A 14,713-nucleotide genomic window follows, 5' to 3' on the forward strand; every position below is an offset into this window, starting at 1 on the left:
ATTCTGATGAAGAGAGGTTGCGGGGTTTCCAGAGCCCAAATTATTGACTGGGTCCCAGGCCGTGCCCCTTGTTTTATAGGGATCTTAGGGATGTGGGCTTCTTCTTTAAAGATTTTATTTATTTATGTGGCAGCCAACCAGCGAGAGAGGGAACAGAAGCAGGGGAGTGGGAGAGGAAGAAGCAGGCTCCCAGCGGAGGAGCCCGATGAGGGACTCCTTTCCAGAACGCTGGGATCACTCCCTAAGCCGAAGGCAGGCGCTCAATGACTGCGCCACCCAGGCGCCTCGGGTTGTGGGCTTCTTGATTTTTCAGCCTGCCTTCTGGGGGAGGGGCCTGCCGCGCCGATACTCAGGCAGCCCTGTTTGGGTAGAGTCTCCGTGTCTCCTGCGAGGGGGGATGGGGATGGGCACTCCCTGAGCCGGTATTTCTAGGCTTTTGTTCTCTGGCGGCTTTCCCTGGCGGTTTGCTGTGCCTCTTCTGAGAGTCAGAGCAGCAGCGGCCAAATTTCAGCCTCTGTCACGGAACAGAAGGATTGCGGCCCGTTCTCTACTAATGTTCTGGCCCCTTTAACTCCGTTACTGTTGGTGCTGCTCAACCCTGCAGCGTCCCGGGATGTGCGCCCCACACCCGGCGTCCCAGCCCTCACTTCCAGGGCCGGCGCGTCTCTGTCCTTTGTGTTTCTAATGCCGCCAGCCGCCAGCCGCCCCGCGCGCGCTCCCGGATCTCCCGGTCTCAGTCTGGATCCAGTGAGCGCACCGGGATTCCGGGGTTCCGCGAGATGCCTGGTGGCGCGCGCACCCGGCTCACGGTCTCAGTCTGCTGTTTTGCGGGTGCCGACCGTGAGGCCCGCCCGCTCTCCCGTGCAAGTGGCTACCGCTTCCCGGCGCCCGAACGCGGCGGCTCCCTCCCCCTTCTGTTTATCTTCCGATATCTGTGCACAGTTTCATGGCTCCCCGCTTCGTACCTCAATACTCAGCGCTGGAGATGTTCATTTGTAGAGATCCAGATGCGTCTTCCTGCGTCTCAGGCTGGTTCCATGGTTGTTTAGGCTGGTCTGGTACCTATCCTGCTCGACTCGGAGGACCGGCTGAAAACGGTGTCTCCTACTCCTCCGCCATCTTAACTCCGAAACCAAAATCAAGAAATTTTGAATCAAAGTCAATGAATTATGGGAAAAAAGATTGCAGTACTGAGGACAGAAAAACAGCAAACATGTACGAAGGGCCTGTCCTTATGATTTATATATATTGTCATTTAGGTTTCCCTCGGATGGTAATGAGATTGATGATGCCAACCATATTTCTCAAATTAGAACACAGGCTCATTATGAGCCAAGCATTATACTAAGAATTACTTGTTCATCACACTATAATGTATTTATATAATAAATATGATCGGAATCTACACACACAAAAAAATAAAATGCATTTAGATTGCTATACAATTTTATTTGCCTCAGAATTTCTTAAGGTTATATCTACTGAGTAAAGGAAATTCACTTAAACTTCTAGTTTGAAAATGGCAGAATTGCGTAATGTGTCCTAGATCAAGCAACCAGTTAGTGGTGTGGCCACGCTAGAACTCAGGCACGAGAACTCTGGGCCAAATGCTTTTCTGTTCAGCGAAGACCTTCATCTTCAAAATTTAGCCAGTGAGGGATGCATACTTATTCCTTCCATTTGGGACAGTTCTCTTCCTGCCAGTTAGTTTATATTCCATGCTCAGGTCGTGGAACTTGCCTGTGAGCTGTGTCCTGTTGCTTCCTTTTCAGGGCTCTGCAGTCTAGGTTTGTGGAGGACCTTGCTAGTGAGGATGTGCTCAGAATAGAAGCTGGCCTTTCATAAAGAAGCTGCTAGGGTGTTTATGATCATTAGCTTGGAGTCCATGGATGGATTTCCAGGGTTCTGTGATTTCCTGGATATTATAAGGAAAATTGTGTGTGGATGAGCAGGTGTGCATTTTTCTGGGGGAGAGGTCTATAGCTTTCTCCAGATTTTTGAAAAGTTCCATGACCAAGAGTTAAGAATTTCTGCCCTAGACACTATGAGGGGTCAACCCTAATGACTTTAGTTATTCAACTACTTTCTCTTTCTTTCCCCCTGTATCTCCAGTGACATTTAGTATTTGTTTATTTTCTTCTTGGAACTCCAAAGATTGTTTTGATTTTTTCTTTGCTTTTTTCTTCCACTGGAGTCCTTATTTTTCAGAGGCGTGACCTAGAACAGAAAATTGGAATAGGCAGACTTTACTGAGCAGCATTGGAGCTCTGCTCTGAGAACTGGAGCCACACTTTAATCTGGGGAATACGACCATGTATCTTGAAGCATTTGCCTCTGGTTAGGAAATTGTGATGACATCTTGGTGCAAGTCCTGGGGTCCTCCTGTCTCCTCACTGGGCTACAAGGGACCTTGACACCTCATTTGGCCCTGGCCTGAGTCTGCTTTGGGGCTGGTGAACGTCTTCCTGCTCAGGACAGACAGTTATTTGTTTGTCCTGTCTGGTGGGCTACTCTTCTTTGTAAGGACTCCATGAAAGCAGAACTATGGATCCTCAGCCCATTTCAGTGCCTTATTTATTTATTTTTCTGGTGATTCTTCATGATGTATGCCCCATTAAAATCTGCAGGCTACTTTAAGTAACATTAGTAATTACCGAAATTATCTGTGATTGAACATTTACTGTGTTCCAGACCTTTTACTTAGGTTTTTTTTTCCTAATCTTTAAAATGACCTATATTTTACAAATGAAGAAGCTGAGGCTCAGAGAGCTTAAGCAGCTTCGCTAGTGTAACACAGCAAAGCTGGAGCACAGAGTAACTCCTGGGTTCACCTGACTTCAGAGCCTGTGAACCTTATGCTCTATCATGCTAACAGTTTAAACTCCACTTATTTTGTATTCAACAGATATGGAGAATAGAATGCTTCCTCTGAAAACCTTTCATTTACCTAAAGATACTATTCAAGTACCCAGAACCTTCTCTTTTCCAGATAAAACAACCTGTATGTTCTCCACCTGTCTTTGTAGCCTTCCCCATGTCTTTATCATGTATTTGCTGTAAACAAGGGGTTCCCTAGTAGAGGACAGGAAGTCAGGCTGAACTTCTGTAGCAGATGAAACTGTGACATAATGACCTTGAAGTCCCCTGTCTCGTGAGAGGGCAAAGATGAATCATTCAATATACATGCCATCTTTGTCCACCAGCACTCTGGAAGGCTGGATTAATGTAGACCCACTGGGGGGCAGGTACAGGGGCCCTTGTCTTTAGTCTTTAAAAAGCTCAAAATGACCTGATAATGAGTCTTGAAATCTCACTCCCTGCGTGCAGGATCTGATGAGGGCAAGAATTATTACTGTCATTTTGCAGATGGGAAAGATTGATGGATGAGGATATAGGGGATTATTTATAAATCTTCTGGGATCTGGTGGTTCTGTGCCAACACCAGAATCCAGTTCCTTACTTTCCAGCCAGTGCCTCACCTATTGCCCTTCTTGTGCTAACAGAGTTCTTATAAATCTGTGATCATCCCCATGCGTTTAGACATCAAATGACTCATATGGACGAGCATGGTTTGATGAGTTGCATATAAATGTACCCAAAACATACGGATTACATTTCCTTTAAAAACACATGGGCTTAAAAATTAGGGGGGGAAAGTGCTTGGCCAATGTTTTTCGGTTTTGCAGAACACAAAACATTTGTGGAATACTTTGGAGTTACAGAATTTGCCAAACCTCAAACCAAAACACGTTTAGGTTTGTCGATCTCAATCTATCCCAGTGCGATCCAAAGGCTCAGGAAGGGAGGGGTGTGGAGGGAAGGTGGGGAGGACACAGCACCCGCTGTACTCTCTTCCCATGCCTCTCCTGAGTCTCTCCCGCCCTGCCAGGCTCTGACTGCCGTGTCCTCTTGAGTGGGGCCGGCCAGGCGACAGCAGTGTCCTGGGCAAAGAGAAGAACTCAAGGGGGCTGGGGTGAGGATACTTATTTCCATTCCTCATATTTCCATGTAAAGAGATATCCATGGAGAATACTCCTGGCTTCTAGCCCTCTCGCTTTCTCCGTCCCTTCATTGGGCACCAGAGTGACCCGTCTGATTGCTGAGCCTGGGAGAAGGAACTCTTGAGGACCTGCTTGCCTGCACATGGCATACATTCTGGGCTCTTGCCACTGTATGGGAAATTCAGCAGAGGAGGCCTGCTGTTTTGGGGGACTGGCTTGCTTCAGGGGGGTTCTGGCCCACTCATTCAGCCTCCACACCTGTGCCAGAGCGTCCACACACCTTTATCAGTAATGAAACTGGTATTTCGGTCTTCATGGCTTCAGGCTCCTAGGTCTTTCTCGGACTTTATTCTGAGTTCAAATGAGGACAAAAGACAACATTCATTGGGCCTTTCAGAACCCCCACAGAAGCCCTGGTGAGTCCACAGTGTCAGCCCTGTGGTGTCACCGTCACCAGAGCTTGTCACAGTCCTCTCTGCTTCCTTCAGAAGTGCCATTAACACGCTTCAGTGTGAGAAGGTCACCACTCTTTAAACTGTACTTACTGAGCTGTTACTTTGCCTTCCCATGTAATTGTGTCCCTGATTAGAAGTCTCCACCAGAAGTGTGTGTGGGTGTGTATGTGTGTGTATGTGTGTGTGTGTATGTGTGTGTTCATGTTGAGGCAAAGGGTGGTAAACAGCTGGTCCCTTTGGATGGAGACCCTGTCAGATTTTGCTTCCAGGCATTGTCTCTGCAATGGAAGGACAATTGTGTTTACTTCTAAATTGTCCCTCCTTCTAGATCTCTCAGAAATTATGTGGCCCAAATCTGGCTTTGGGTAGATCCATGTATGTTTACTTTTCATCAGGCCTAGCCCCAGGGCACAATATCCAGAGTTACCTCTGGGAGATTTCTCCTTCCAGGAGGAGACAGTAGCACCTTCCTATTCCTAGGGAAACAGATTCCCTCAGCTTGATGAACTGATGTCTTGTGATCTGTATTCCTGGGCTCTGCCTGCTGCTAGAATGTAAGTTCCTTGAAGACTGGGACTGTACCTTTTTCAGGCTTCTAGTCTTAGATTATTTCCTACAGTGCCAGGTACACAGAGTAAAATAATAATTGTTTACTTAGTTACAAAACAGCAAACAGAGTTGATGAGTGGCAGAGAAATTAAAAACCAGGAACTCTGGAGTGAGAAAACTTTACCCTAACCAGTGGTGAATAGGTGTAGCAATAGCGGGGAGCTAGTTTTAGACACCAACTAAGAAGGGAAGAAAGAGTAAATCTATAAATAGGCTTAGTTTGAAGACTAAGGGCAATTTTGATTCAAATCTGGGATGGACTGATGCTGTGGACACTGATTTTGCCTTCTCCTAGATTAGGCATGCACATCCTTCAGGCCATCAGAGCTATCTCTGAACAGTGGGGACACATTTATGCTGCCTGGAGAAAAAGAGGATTCCCTAGCAGTTTCAGAGTCCATGGGCTTCAGGTCCCAGAGGCTGAGCCCAAGCAGAGTGAGGTTTAGTTGACAGAGGTCGCTCAGTGGTGAATGGAGAGGTGAAATTATGTCTTTATGGGTGGCCACCCCAGTGAGCAGCACATTCCAAAGAGAAGACAAAAGTCGTGGAGCTGAGGAGAAGCAAGAGTGTTTGCATTGAGTCCCATGGTCAAGAAGCAGCCTCGGGAGGTCCCTCTGTCCGCATGCCTGGCGAGAACACTGTGCTCAGCTAGAGGGAGCATTACAACTGCAAAGACCTTGCACTTTAAAGGGACAGCAGAAGGAAAGAGAACACTGTGGGTCTCTCAGTCCACATCTAATGCCTTGTCTCTGCTGGAAGTAGCTGCCAAGATTTTACAGAAGGCCCAAGTCGGCTTGGGAAATTTTATATAATTCCCAGGGAATTCCTCCAAAACAAACACATACATAAAAAGGAGAGGATTAAAATTATGATCTGTCTGGGGAGTAAAGGTTCTATGAACTTGTTTTAAAGAGTGCCATGGAGTGCATGACTCTGGGTTCTCTCAGCACCCTTCATCCTGTCTTTGACCTTGGGCTTTACCCTTACTCCCAGCCTACATTGCGTCTAAGGCAACTGCAAGGGGGACTGTCTCATGTGACATGGTTTCCTACAGATACTCCTAGCTGGCATGGCGCCCCAGAAGCCACTGCTGTTGGTTCCACAACAGGCTCTGGTTAGAGTGGCTCTTCTGCAGTGCAGGAAACTGGTACAGCTTTCTGGAAGGGGACTTTTTCCTCTATGGAGGCCACTCTTGGAGGCTTAGCCATAACACTCAAACTCCACCACTTTGGAACTGACAGAAAGGAGCCAGTGACAGGCCCTGTATCACGGGGCGGTTGGTTCACATGGGTAACTAGCTTTAATATGTTGTCCCTCACTGAGAAAACAGGAGGGCCTGCAGGGTGCGGTGTACGAGGCAATGTGAGTCTGAGCTAATTGTCCGCCAGCACTGCTGTTTGCTGGGAATGTGGCTGGTGGCAGTCCTCCTTGGTACCTAGTGTCCCTTTACATGTTGCAGGGTAGAGTGATCTAAAAATGGAGCCATTAACTGCATTACGGGAATAGATATATTTGCTTGCTGGAGGAGGATGCTTAACGAGGCTGATATTCAACCCAAAGGAAGGAATCTCCACTGATGGGGAGGAAAATATTTGGGAGTAAAGGATTCTCCTGGGACCCCCTCTTAAGCAGCTGCTGTCCCAAGGCCGTGTTCATAGAGTGAAGACCCACCTCTTCAGACACAGACAGGAAACCTTGCAAAGGCCCAACTCCTCTCAAAACCCTGTGTGGAATCAGAGTGCTTCCAGTTAATGGATGTGAGAAGGAAGGAAAAGGAAGAGTCAGCTAGACAGCAGCCCCAGGGCCAGGTCATTTGTGCTTAGATCTGAAAGAATCCATTTTTCTTTGTGAGTTGGGAGAGAAGGGTTTGGGGTGGGTCTCAGTTAAAGTTCTGTTATAAGAGGTCTCTGTTATAACCAAGTGTCTCAAATCTTGTTCACCCCCTTACCTACCTACTAAGCTGAACATATGAAATTACTACATTTGTGGGTCCAAGAGGTGAAATATTAGCAATTTCATATAGTTCAACCTTGTGTATATATTTCTAGGAATTCAAATCCTAAGTATACAATAATAATAGTAATAATCATTTCACATGGTATCTGCAGTCCAAGTAGTCCCTTTTTGTCTCTGAGCTGATTGGTATTGCTAGAGCGTTTCCCATCTTATGGGTGCTAAAACTGAGTAGAGTGAGCTACTGGCTTTCAGAATTTGCAAAGCCAGCCAATGGCAGCATCCAGAAGGTGATGTCACTCCCCCTCCATGAGGCACGACTTGCCAGTCAGCAGACAGCTCTGCCCTTGCCCCTGTCCAGGTCCCCGTTGCTCCTGAAGGCTCACATAGCAAGCCGAGAGCCGGTGAGCGGACTCCTTGCCTTCTTTCAACCAGCACGACTTCCAAGTGTCTCCCTCACTTTCAATTTTTATATTTTTATTTGTTCTCCCTCAAGCCACCGGCTGTATTTTTCCAGCCAGTCTCATCCTGTTCGTTCCTGGCAATCCTACTGGCCCCTGTAGATTTTGCACACTCTTTTGTTATCCCTGGCATGGGGGCCTTTTAGCAGAGCGAAAGTAAGTCATCAGCGCGGGGCTCCCTCTCAGGAACCGCTGCATCTATAGCTTGAGGTAGCTGGCCCTGTACTAGACTCCAGTGGCAGCATCCTGTCAGATTTCCCCCTCTTCTTCCATGCTATGGCAGGTTATCACGTCCCCTGGCTTATGGTCTTCCAGCTGATATTTGACATTTTTCTCTGCCTTGTTATTTCTTCTCCCTCCTCTGTCATGAACCTTTTCCGCCATTGTCCTCTTGGCTGTGCGGGTTTGCCAGGGAAAAGTTGGCAGTTGTTTTATTATCTATGGCTCTTGCCCAGGGATGGTGTCATCTAACAAAGTGACGTCTTTTTAATGGCTAACATATTGGAGCCTGAAATATTTGCAAGATAATGAGGCCTACAGAGGCTTGAGGGACACGTTTTTGGTTCTTTGAGGAGAGAATGAGAAATGGAATTAGGTAACACATGGGTCCCTCCACATTGAGTCTGGAGCCAGAGGGCTGACACGGGTTTGGATTCCAGGGAAGTAAGAATGCTTTCTCCTGTTACAGGTCACAGCCTGACCACAGCAGATGGTGGTGGCGTTTCTTTTGCTTGAGGTAGTCCAGTGGTCCTCAAGCTTTCATTATGTTTTTTTTCTCTTCGATATATTTTATCTTTAATCCTGCCTTTATTATAACAATTAGGAGGGAGTAGTGTTATCTCCCTTTTATAAGTAGGGAGACTTAGGCATGAGAAGGTGATACAGCCTGGCCGAGATTGCACTGAGAAGCAGCAGGATTCCGATGTGAACCCAGGCAGTCAGAGCTCTTGCTCTTCTTCACCACAATGCTAATCTGCCCCTCGTGCGATTTAGTATTTCCTGATTAAAGTCAGACCATTCCAGTGAAAGGCGAAGAAACTTCATCTCTTAGTTAGCCTGCATGTGTTGTCAGGGATTTTTCTCAAGGCAATGAAAACTCCTTAGGGACTGCCAGTGCTACCTGTTCAGACACCATGTGGGGACACAGTTCCCAAGTTGGGAATCACTGGGTAAGGAACAGTTTTGACTCAGCTCTAAGCATCTGTCCACTGGACACCTGTTCTTCCAAACCACTGTAAGGCACACCAGTGACAGCCAATTCATCATGTAGATACACTGATTGTACCATCTAAAGCCAAGTTTTGAATGGTGGCTTTTTTTTTTTTTTTTTTTTTTTGGCCAATTTGCAGACCTCTGTTGGGAGGTCTTTTAGAATATTCCTGGACAACAAATACGTAGGAACCAATTTCAGATCCAGGGAAGGAGAAGGATGTGTGGAAGGGTTGACTTCACCTCAGTGGATGGACAGTCTAAGAAAGAGGATTAGGAAGTTGAGATATAGTAATTAGATCTGAAAGAACAGTATATTCTGGTTCTGTGTCTTTTCAAGTGCTGGAACAGGAAGAGAAAGGAAAGAAGATCAGAGGTACAGGACCGCCCATGGGATAAAATCCAAGCCCCTAACATGGAATAAATATCTCTGGTATCCGCCCCACTGTCTCATCTTGCACCTGGAGCTCCAGCCGCCCTGAACTATTTTCAGTCCCCAGAACGTGCCTTCTCTTCCATACCTCCATGTCTTTGTATATACTGTGAACTCTCCTGGGAAAGTTCTTTCTGCCTCTTGTCCATGTGGAAAACTGCTGAGTACCCTTTAATACTCAGCTGAAATAACTGGCCTTTTATGGAGTGTTCCTGGAGCTTTCCAGGTGTATTAAGTACTTCTTGCTCAGTGCTCTGTTTCCTCTTCTATGTATCTTCAGTGTAACATTCATCACACTGTTCAGAGATTAGTGATTTACATGCTGTTCTCTCTTTGTTGAACAGGACACTCCTAAATTAGGGTAAATTAGTGTCCTTTTTCGTCTCTATAATCTTCTGGACCTAGCACATTTACTGGCTGGAAAACTTCTTTATGATTTCAAAATCCCATCTCTGTAGCCCTTGACTGTCTTCTGTTGACAGATGAACAATGGCCTCATCAATCTCTAGCTTATGTTCCTTTTGTTACCAAAATCACCAGCCAATAGCTTGGGGAAGAGTTAAAAGTCAGAAATACAGAGAAAATAAATGGAAGGAACATAAAAAGCAACCCTCTATCTCAACACGAATAAAACACAGAATGTATGCAGCAGTGTGCTATCTAATAGGTTCATGAAGATAGTCATAATTGTTGTTATTATTATCAAATATTTGCTGAACTTCAAAGGAGGTAGTCCCACTTTTTTTTTTTTTAAATGAGAAGTTTGGAAGAAAAATTCTCTAGAGTCTGGCTATTTTTCCAAATCGGTTGATCTTGACGCATCATCAATTTCCAAAAGAGATCTTTGGCTTGCTTCCTCTCCTTCCTTGTCCCCACCCCCCCCAGCATGTTCCATTGGTTTGGCCAGTGAGCAGACCGAAAAGTCTAAAGAGAAGAGGCTTGGAAATCAGAGAGGTGATTCCAGCCAAAGGACTGAACAAAGAGGGATTGGATATGGCCTCTCTTGTCACTGGAGCAAACAGGGAAAAGTAAGCAAGAGGGGAGACACTTGCCAATATGATCATCTCTGATTGGAGACCTCAGACATAGGGTCTCTGGTGTGCAACAGACCCAGAGAAGCCCACCATGTGGAACATGTTAATGACGTGAGGTTATCTAAGACCCCTTTTTTTAATCTGTTAGACAATGAATTCACTTTTAAGAACGTTACAATAAAATTTTATAAAGCTAGGGTAGAATGATGATGAATTAGTAAGCAATGTACTGCTCATGATAAACTTTGAATAGACATCCAAGTGGCTGAAGATGTTAATGGATCGTTGGCAGAGACTCTTGTAAGAGAAGATGAGGGTAGAAATGACTGGCCCCTGAGAGGGGGACTCAGACTGTTGCAGGTCAGAAATTCCGTGACCAGAACAGAAGAAAAGGAAAACTGAAACCCCTCTGAGACCTGAGTCAAGAAAGGCACAAGCAGCTATAGAAACAATTCCCAAGTCTCCAGTACTAAAGGATTTTTGTATGCAGAGTCTTGATTTTACATCAAGTTGTTTTTCTCGGTTTTAGGCTGGCTAAAATTCATGAAATAATGGTGCAGTAATAAAACATAGGGTGAAAATTTACTCCTTTATTTATTCATTCAATGCATGCAAACTGAGATCTGACCGAGCAACAAGCATCACCCTAAGCACTGGGACATAGAGAAACATGGGATCCAAAGTAGACATGCTAGTGGTGAGGAGAGCTGGATTATCTAATTCTTATCTTGCCACAGCAGGTCACCAAATCCTGATATCTAGCACTAGTACTTCCTAACAGTTAGATCTATCCAATGAAGCTTAGTGGAGTTTGAGGACAAAAAATGTGTGGCATAGAGTAAACAAATAGGATTAATTTTCTAAAAAGAGATATGCTTTGAATATATAAGTAGATTCAGGAAGTATCTGGGATAAATCTATGAGAGATGGATCCACAGCAAAGTGTGGTGAGGAATGTGTGGTCTCAGTCATTATTTTTCAATAGTCATGGCCCCTCTCCCACAACTCTGCCACCAAAATGAACCTTCTGACAGACCCCTGGACTGGATGGACCATAGCCGTGTCCATATGTGGCATCTTGCACATTACATTCTTAGCAGCTGGGGAAAGTCTTACTGATGAGGATGTGGAAAGCGTCTGTCGCTGTCACCATTTACTCATTGGCAATGGAACCAGAGAGTAAAAGTTTCATCAGAGATTTCAGCCAAAGGTCAGAAAGAACTTTCTAACATCTGTTAGAAAACTGAATGTTTTCCTTGGGAAATACCCCAGCAGAGGCTGGATAACCCATCCAAGATGGCATCCCAGGAAGTGGAAGTAGGTGATACTCGTGAACTTTCCCAATTTTTAAATCTATGATTCTACAACTCAGTCTTTCCGTTGGATTTTAGATTTGGACAGATGGGTAAATAGTCACTATCCTATATAGTGTTGATGGCTTAAATAAAATTATGAATACCTTTGCCACAATCTTTTTGCCTGTTATGAAAATGAAATCAAAGTTTTTCTATTTCTTGAATAAATATGATATGGGCAGTATATCAGTATGGAACTGTTACTTCACAGTTGTCTGTCACTTTATTGTGAAATGAGAAGGGACTGTTCTTTGTCCTTGAGCTAATATTTTGTCCCTTGTTGGTACAATGTTCCTGGGAAGAATGGACTAGGAGATGGAACAACAAAGACCTTGCTATTTGCAGTGAGCCTCCGTGTCATTAAAGGGAATCCTAAGATGTTCTGGTGGGTGGCCAACATTCCAGAACAAGGCAGTGAGATCCATGCCTGCCCTTTCTCTTTCTTATAGTCATCAAAGCTCGGGATGGCTTTATCTGCCTATCCTCTTATTATTCTGAACTCCCTAATTGCCTGGACTCTTTCTCTCCACAAATAGTTCCATGTACTGTATTCAGCATTCATGTAGGTGACTATGTGGACATGTCTTCTATTCCTACTTTTAACAGATTAACAGCTAATAAACACCATGCAACACCCTCTCTTCTCAACCTCTTCTAAAAATACAGAGTTTGATTTGCCAACATTGGTGTATTTAAAGCCTCCAAGATTCCAGGGAAGACTTTAGAAAGTTAACTGTGCAAGTAAAGCCTGTTCAGAGAGGAAATTTTCCAACACAAAGAGCCAATCAGTGTATCAGCAGCTCATCTGAGAAGAACCTCAAGGGATCTTCTAGTCATTTATAAGGAAGGGATATTTGTTCTCACTTAAAATAAAGCTTCTCCTTTTATTCTTGGTTTGCAGGACTGAAAAGAACTCTGGAAATTTATTGCCTAGGGAGGAAGACAGGCAGCATAAGTTTCATCTCAAGAGGGAACACTTGCCTTTGCAGGAAGGGACGCCATGTTACCTTCTAGTAACTTTGCAGTGAAAGGACAGTGCCACCTACTCTTCTCTACCCTCCTTGTCCGTAGGCCCTGTACTTCTGCTCCATCCACTTAGATAGAAGTGGAGCGGTTAGTTTTAAAAAAAAAGTCAATAACCAGAAGCTTTAACAAAGTTGAAAGTTCAAAGCTTTAAACAAAGCCCCAACCGATACTCTGTTTTGAGGATATGGAATATCATCAAGAACATGACTGAGACAACTTGGATAGTTATGTTGAAACGATGTCCTTCGGTACCTCATACATATGACAGAGAACTTACTGAAGGGTAAAGTAGGCAGTGTGTGCGTATTTTAATTAATGGAATCTCCATTATCAATGAAACAAAAACCTTAATGTATTTGTAAAATGCTGGATGTTTCCTGAGGTCTGACAGTCTCAAGTATGTGACCCTCAAAGACCGGCTTGATTATTAGATTATAAAATACAGATGAATATTTACAGAAATGTATTGGTCTTTTTGCCTGAGGTATAATTTCTGGGACCAAACCCTTTATTTGCCTTCAGGTGGGAATTTTTTTGTTGCGGCAGAAACACAATTGTATTTGCTTGCTTACCTCTCCTTTCATTTCTGTTGCCCTGCTTGTCTCTGTTGATCTGAGAAGCCTTTAAAGCCACAGTGATTTGACACTATCATGGACTCCACATTCCCACTGGTGGAGTTGATTCTGGGGCAGACTGTCTGTGCACTGTGGTAATGATGATGACATCGTCCTGTGCTTGAGAAGCAGTCAGTGCTTCTGGGCTCAACTCTAGTCATGATATTAGTGACCTTGAGCTTTAACAATTAATAGTTTCTTTCATGCAGACCGGACCTCCTTTGAAGAAAGCTCAGAGTAAAATTCCATCATAGTTATGACTTGCTTGCACATAATCTGAATTGGGTTAATTTCTTCTTTCTTATGCATTTCAGTGCCATCTGTTCCTTGTGCTCTTCTAGACTAATTTCCCCAGGGGGTGATGTCTCTCAGTGCCTACGTATATACCACTTGTCAGACAAACCACCGCAGGATCTTTAAAAAGTCAGTGCGTTTCTTGGCATGATTTACAACTTCCTTTGTTGGCTTTTCTCTCTGCAGAACCGGACTGGAAGCCATCATGGAGACTTACGCGTTCTGGAGACCCCCCGTGCGCACACTCACCTTTGAGGATTTCACCACCATGCAAAAGCAGCAAGGTAACATCCTGGGCCAAGGCTTCTTCTTAGGATCGTGGCGGGGAGAGAATGGGAGCGGAACTGAATATAGCACAGCTGTCCCCAAGCCAAGGCGTGGGTTACACCAGTTCTTCTCGAACGAAGAGTACTTGGTAGCTCTGTAAATAACCAAAGCATAACCACTTGTGCAAACAAGGTGGCTCCAGAGGCAGCATTCTCTCCCCCTTCTGAAAAGCAAAGTTATGTTCATGATGACGATGGGGGTGAAATTATTATTTCTATGCCTAAGCATTCACATAGCCCTTGGTATTCGAAGACATACTTCATGATAATTTCATTTACTCCCCATGGCAGCCTTATCAGTTTTCTTATTCTGGTTTTGTAAAGGAGAAAAAACTCAGTCCGAACAATAGGACTGAATTGCTTAGATCTGACAGTGAGGAGGGAACCGCTGCAAGCCCATCGGAATCTTGCAACTTGTGCTCCCTCCTTTTTTGCTGAACACCTGGACAGACACAACACCTGTCTCAAGTTGATGGGCTGGGTGAACTTTTTCCTTGCACTGCTTTGTGCTTTTCTTCCAGTTTCTCCTTTCTCTGGAAGCTCAGGTTGGCAAGAAGCCTGTGGCCTTAGCACAGATGGCTCGTGGGCTGACCTCAACTCTTTTCCTCAGTCAGTGGTTCTTCCTAGGGCAGGACCCTTTCACCTCAGGAAGTTTCCCAGAGTGTCAGACACTTTATGAGTCTCTCTTCAACCTCCTCCCGCCCCAAAGTGACACTGGTCAAAATTGCAGAGCTTACTCTGTTCTGTCACATGGAATGGAACCCTAAGTTTTGAAATTGTGGGAAGCCCTTCTAGGACTTGATAATACATTATATTACATTCCCCTCCCAGAGGAGCTTCTAGCAGTTTGCTCACTAAATTAGGTTTTGTAACCTAAATTATTGAAGTCTCTCAGGTTTTAAGATGAAGAAGGCTATTGAAAGGATAGGGACTGGGGTAGACC

General features: G+C 44.8%; 1 protein-coding gene across 5 annotated transcripts in view; it reads left to right on the forward strand.

Moving 5' to 3' along the window:
* The window catches only part of TBX15 (T-box transcription factor 15), a 119,655-nt gene that overhangs the window by 81,046 nt on the left and 23,896 nt on the right, over positions 1-14,713 (forward strand). For all 5 annotated transcript variants that reach the window (XM_026483640.4, XM_048220286.2, XM_048220285.2 and 2 more), the window contains exon 7: positions 13,631-13,728. In XM_026483640.4, the coding sequence (XP_026339425.1) occupies positions 13,631-13,728 (98 nt within the window). The remainder of the gene's footprint in view (positions 1-13,630; positions 13,729-14,713) is intronic.

The sequence above is a fragment of the Ursus arctos genome, unplaced genomic scaffold (genome assembly GCF_023065955.2).
Source record: "Ursus arctos isolate Adak ecotype North America unplaced genomic scaffold, UrsArc2.0 scaffold_12, whole genome shotgun sequence".
Classification (NCBI taxonomy): Eukaryota; Metazoa; Chordata; class Mammalia; order Carnivora; family Ursidae; genus Ursus; species Ursus arctos.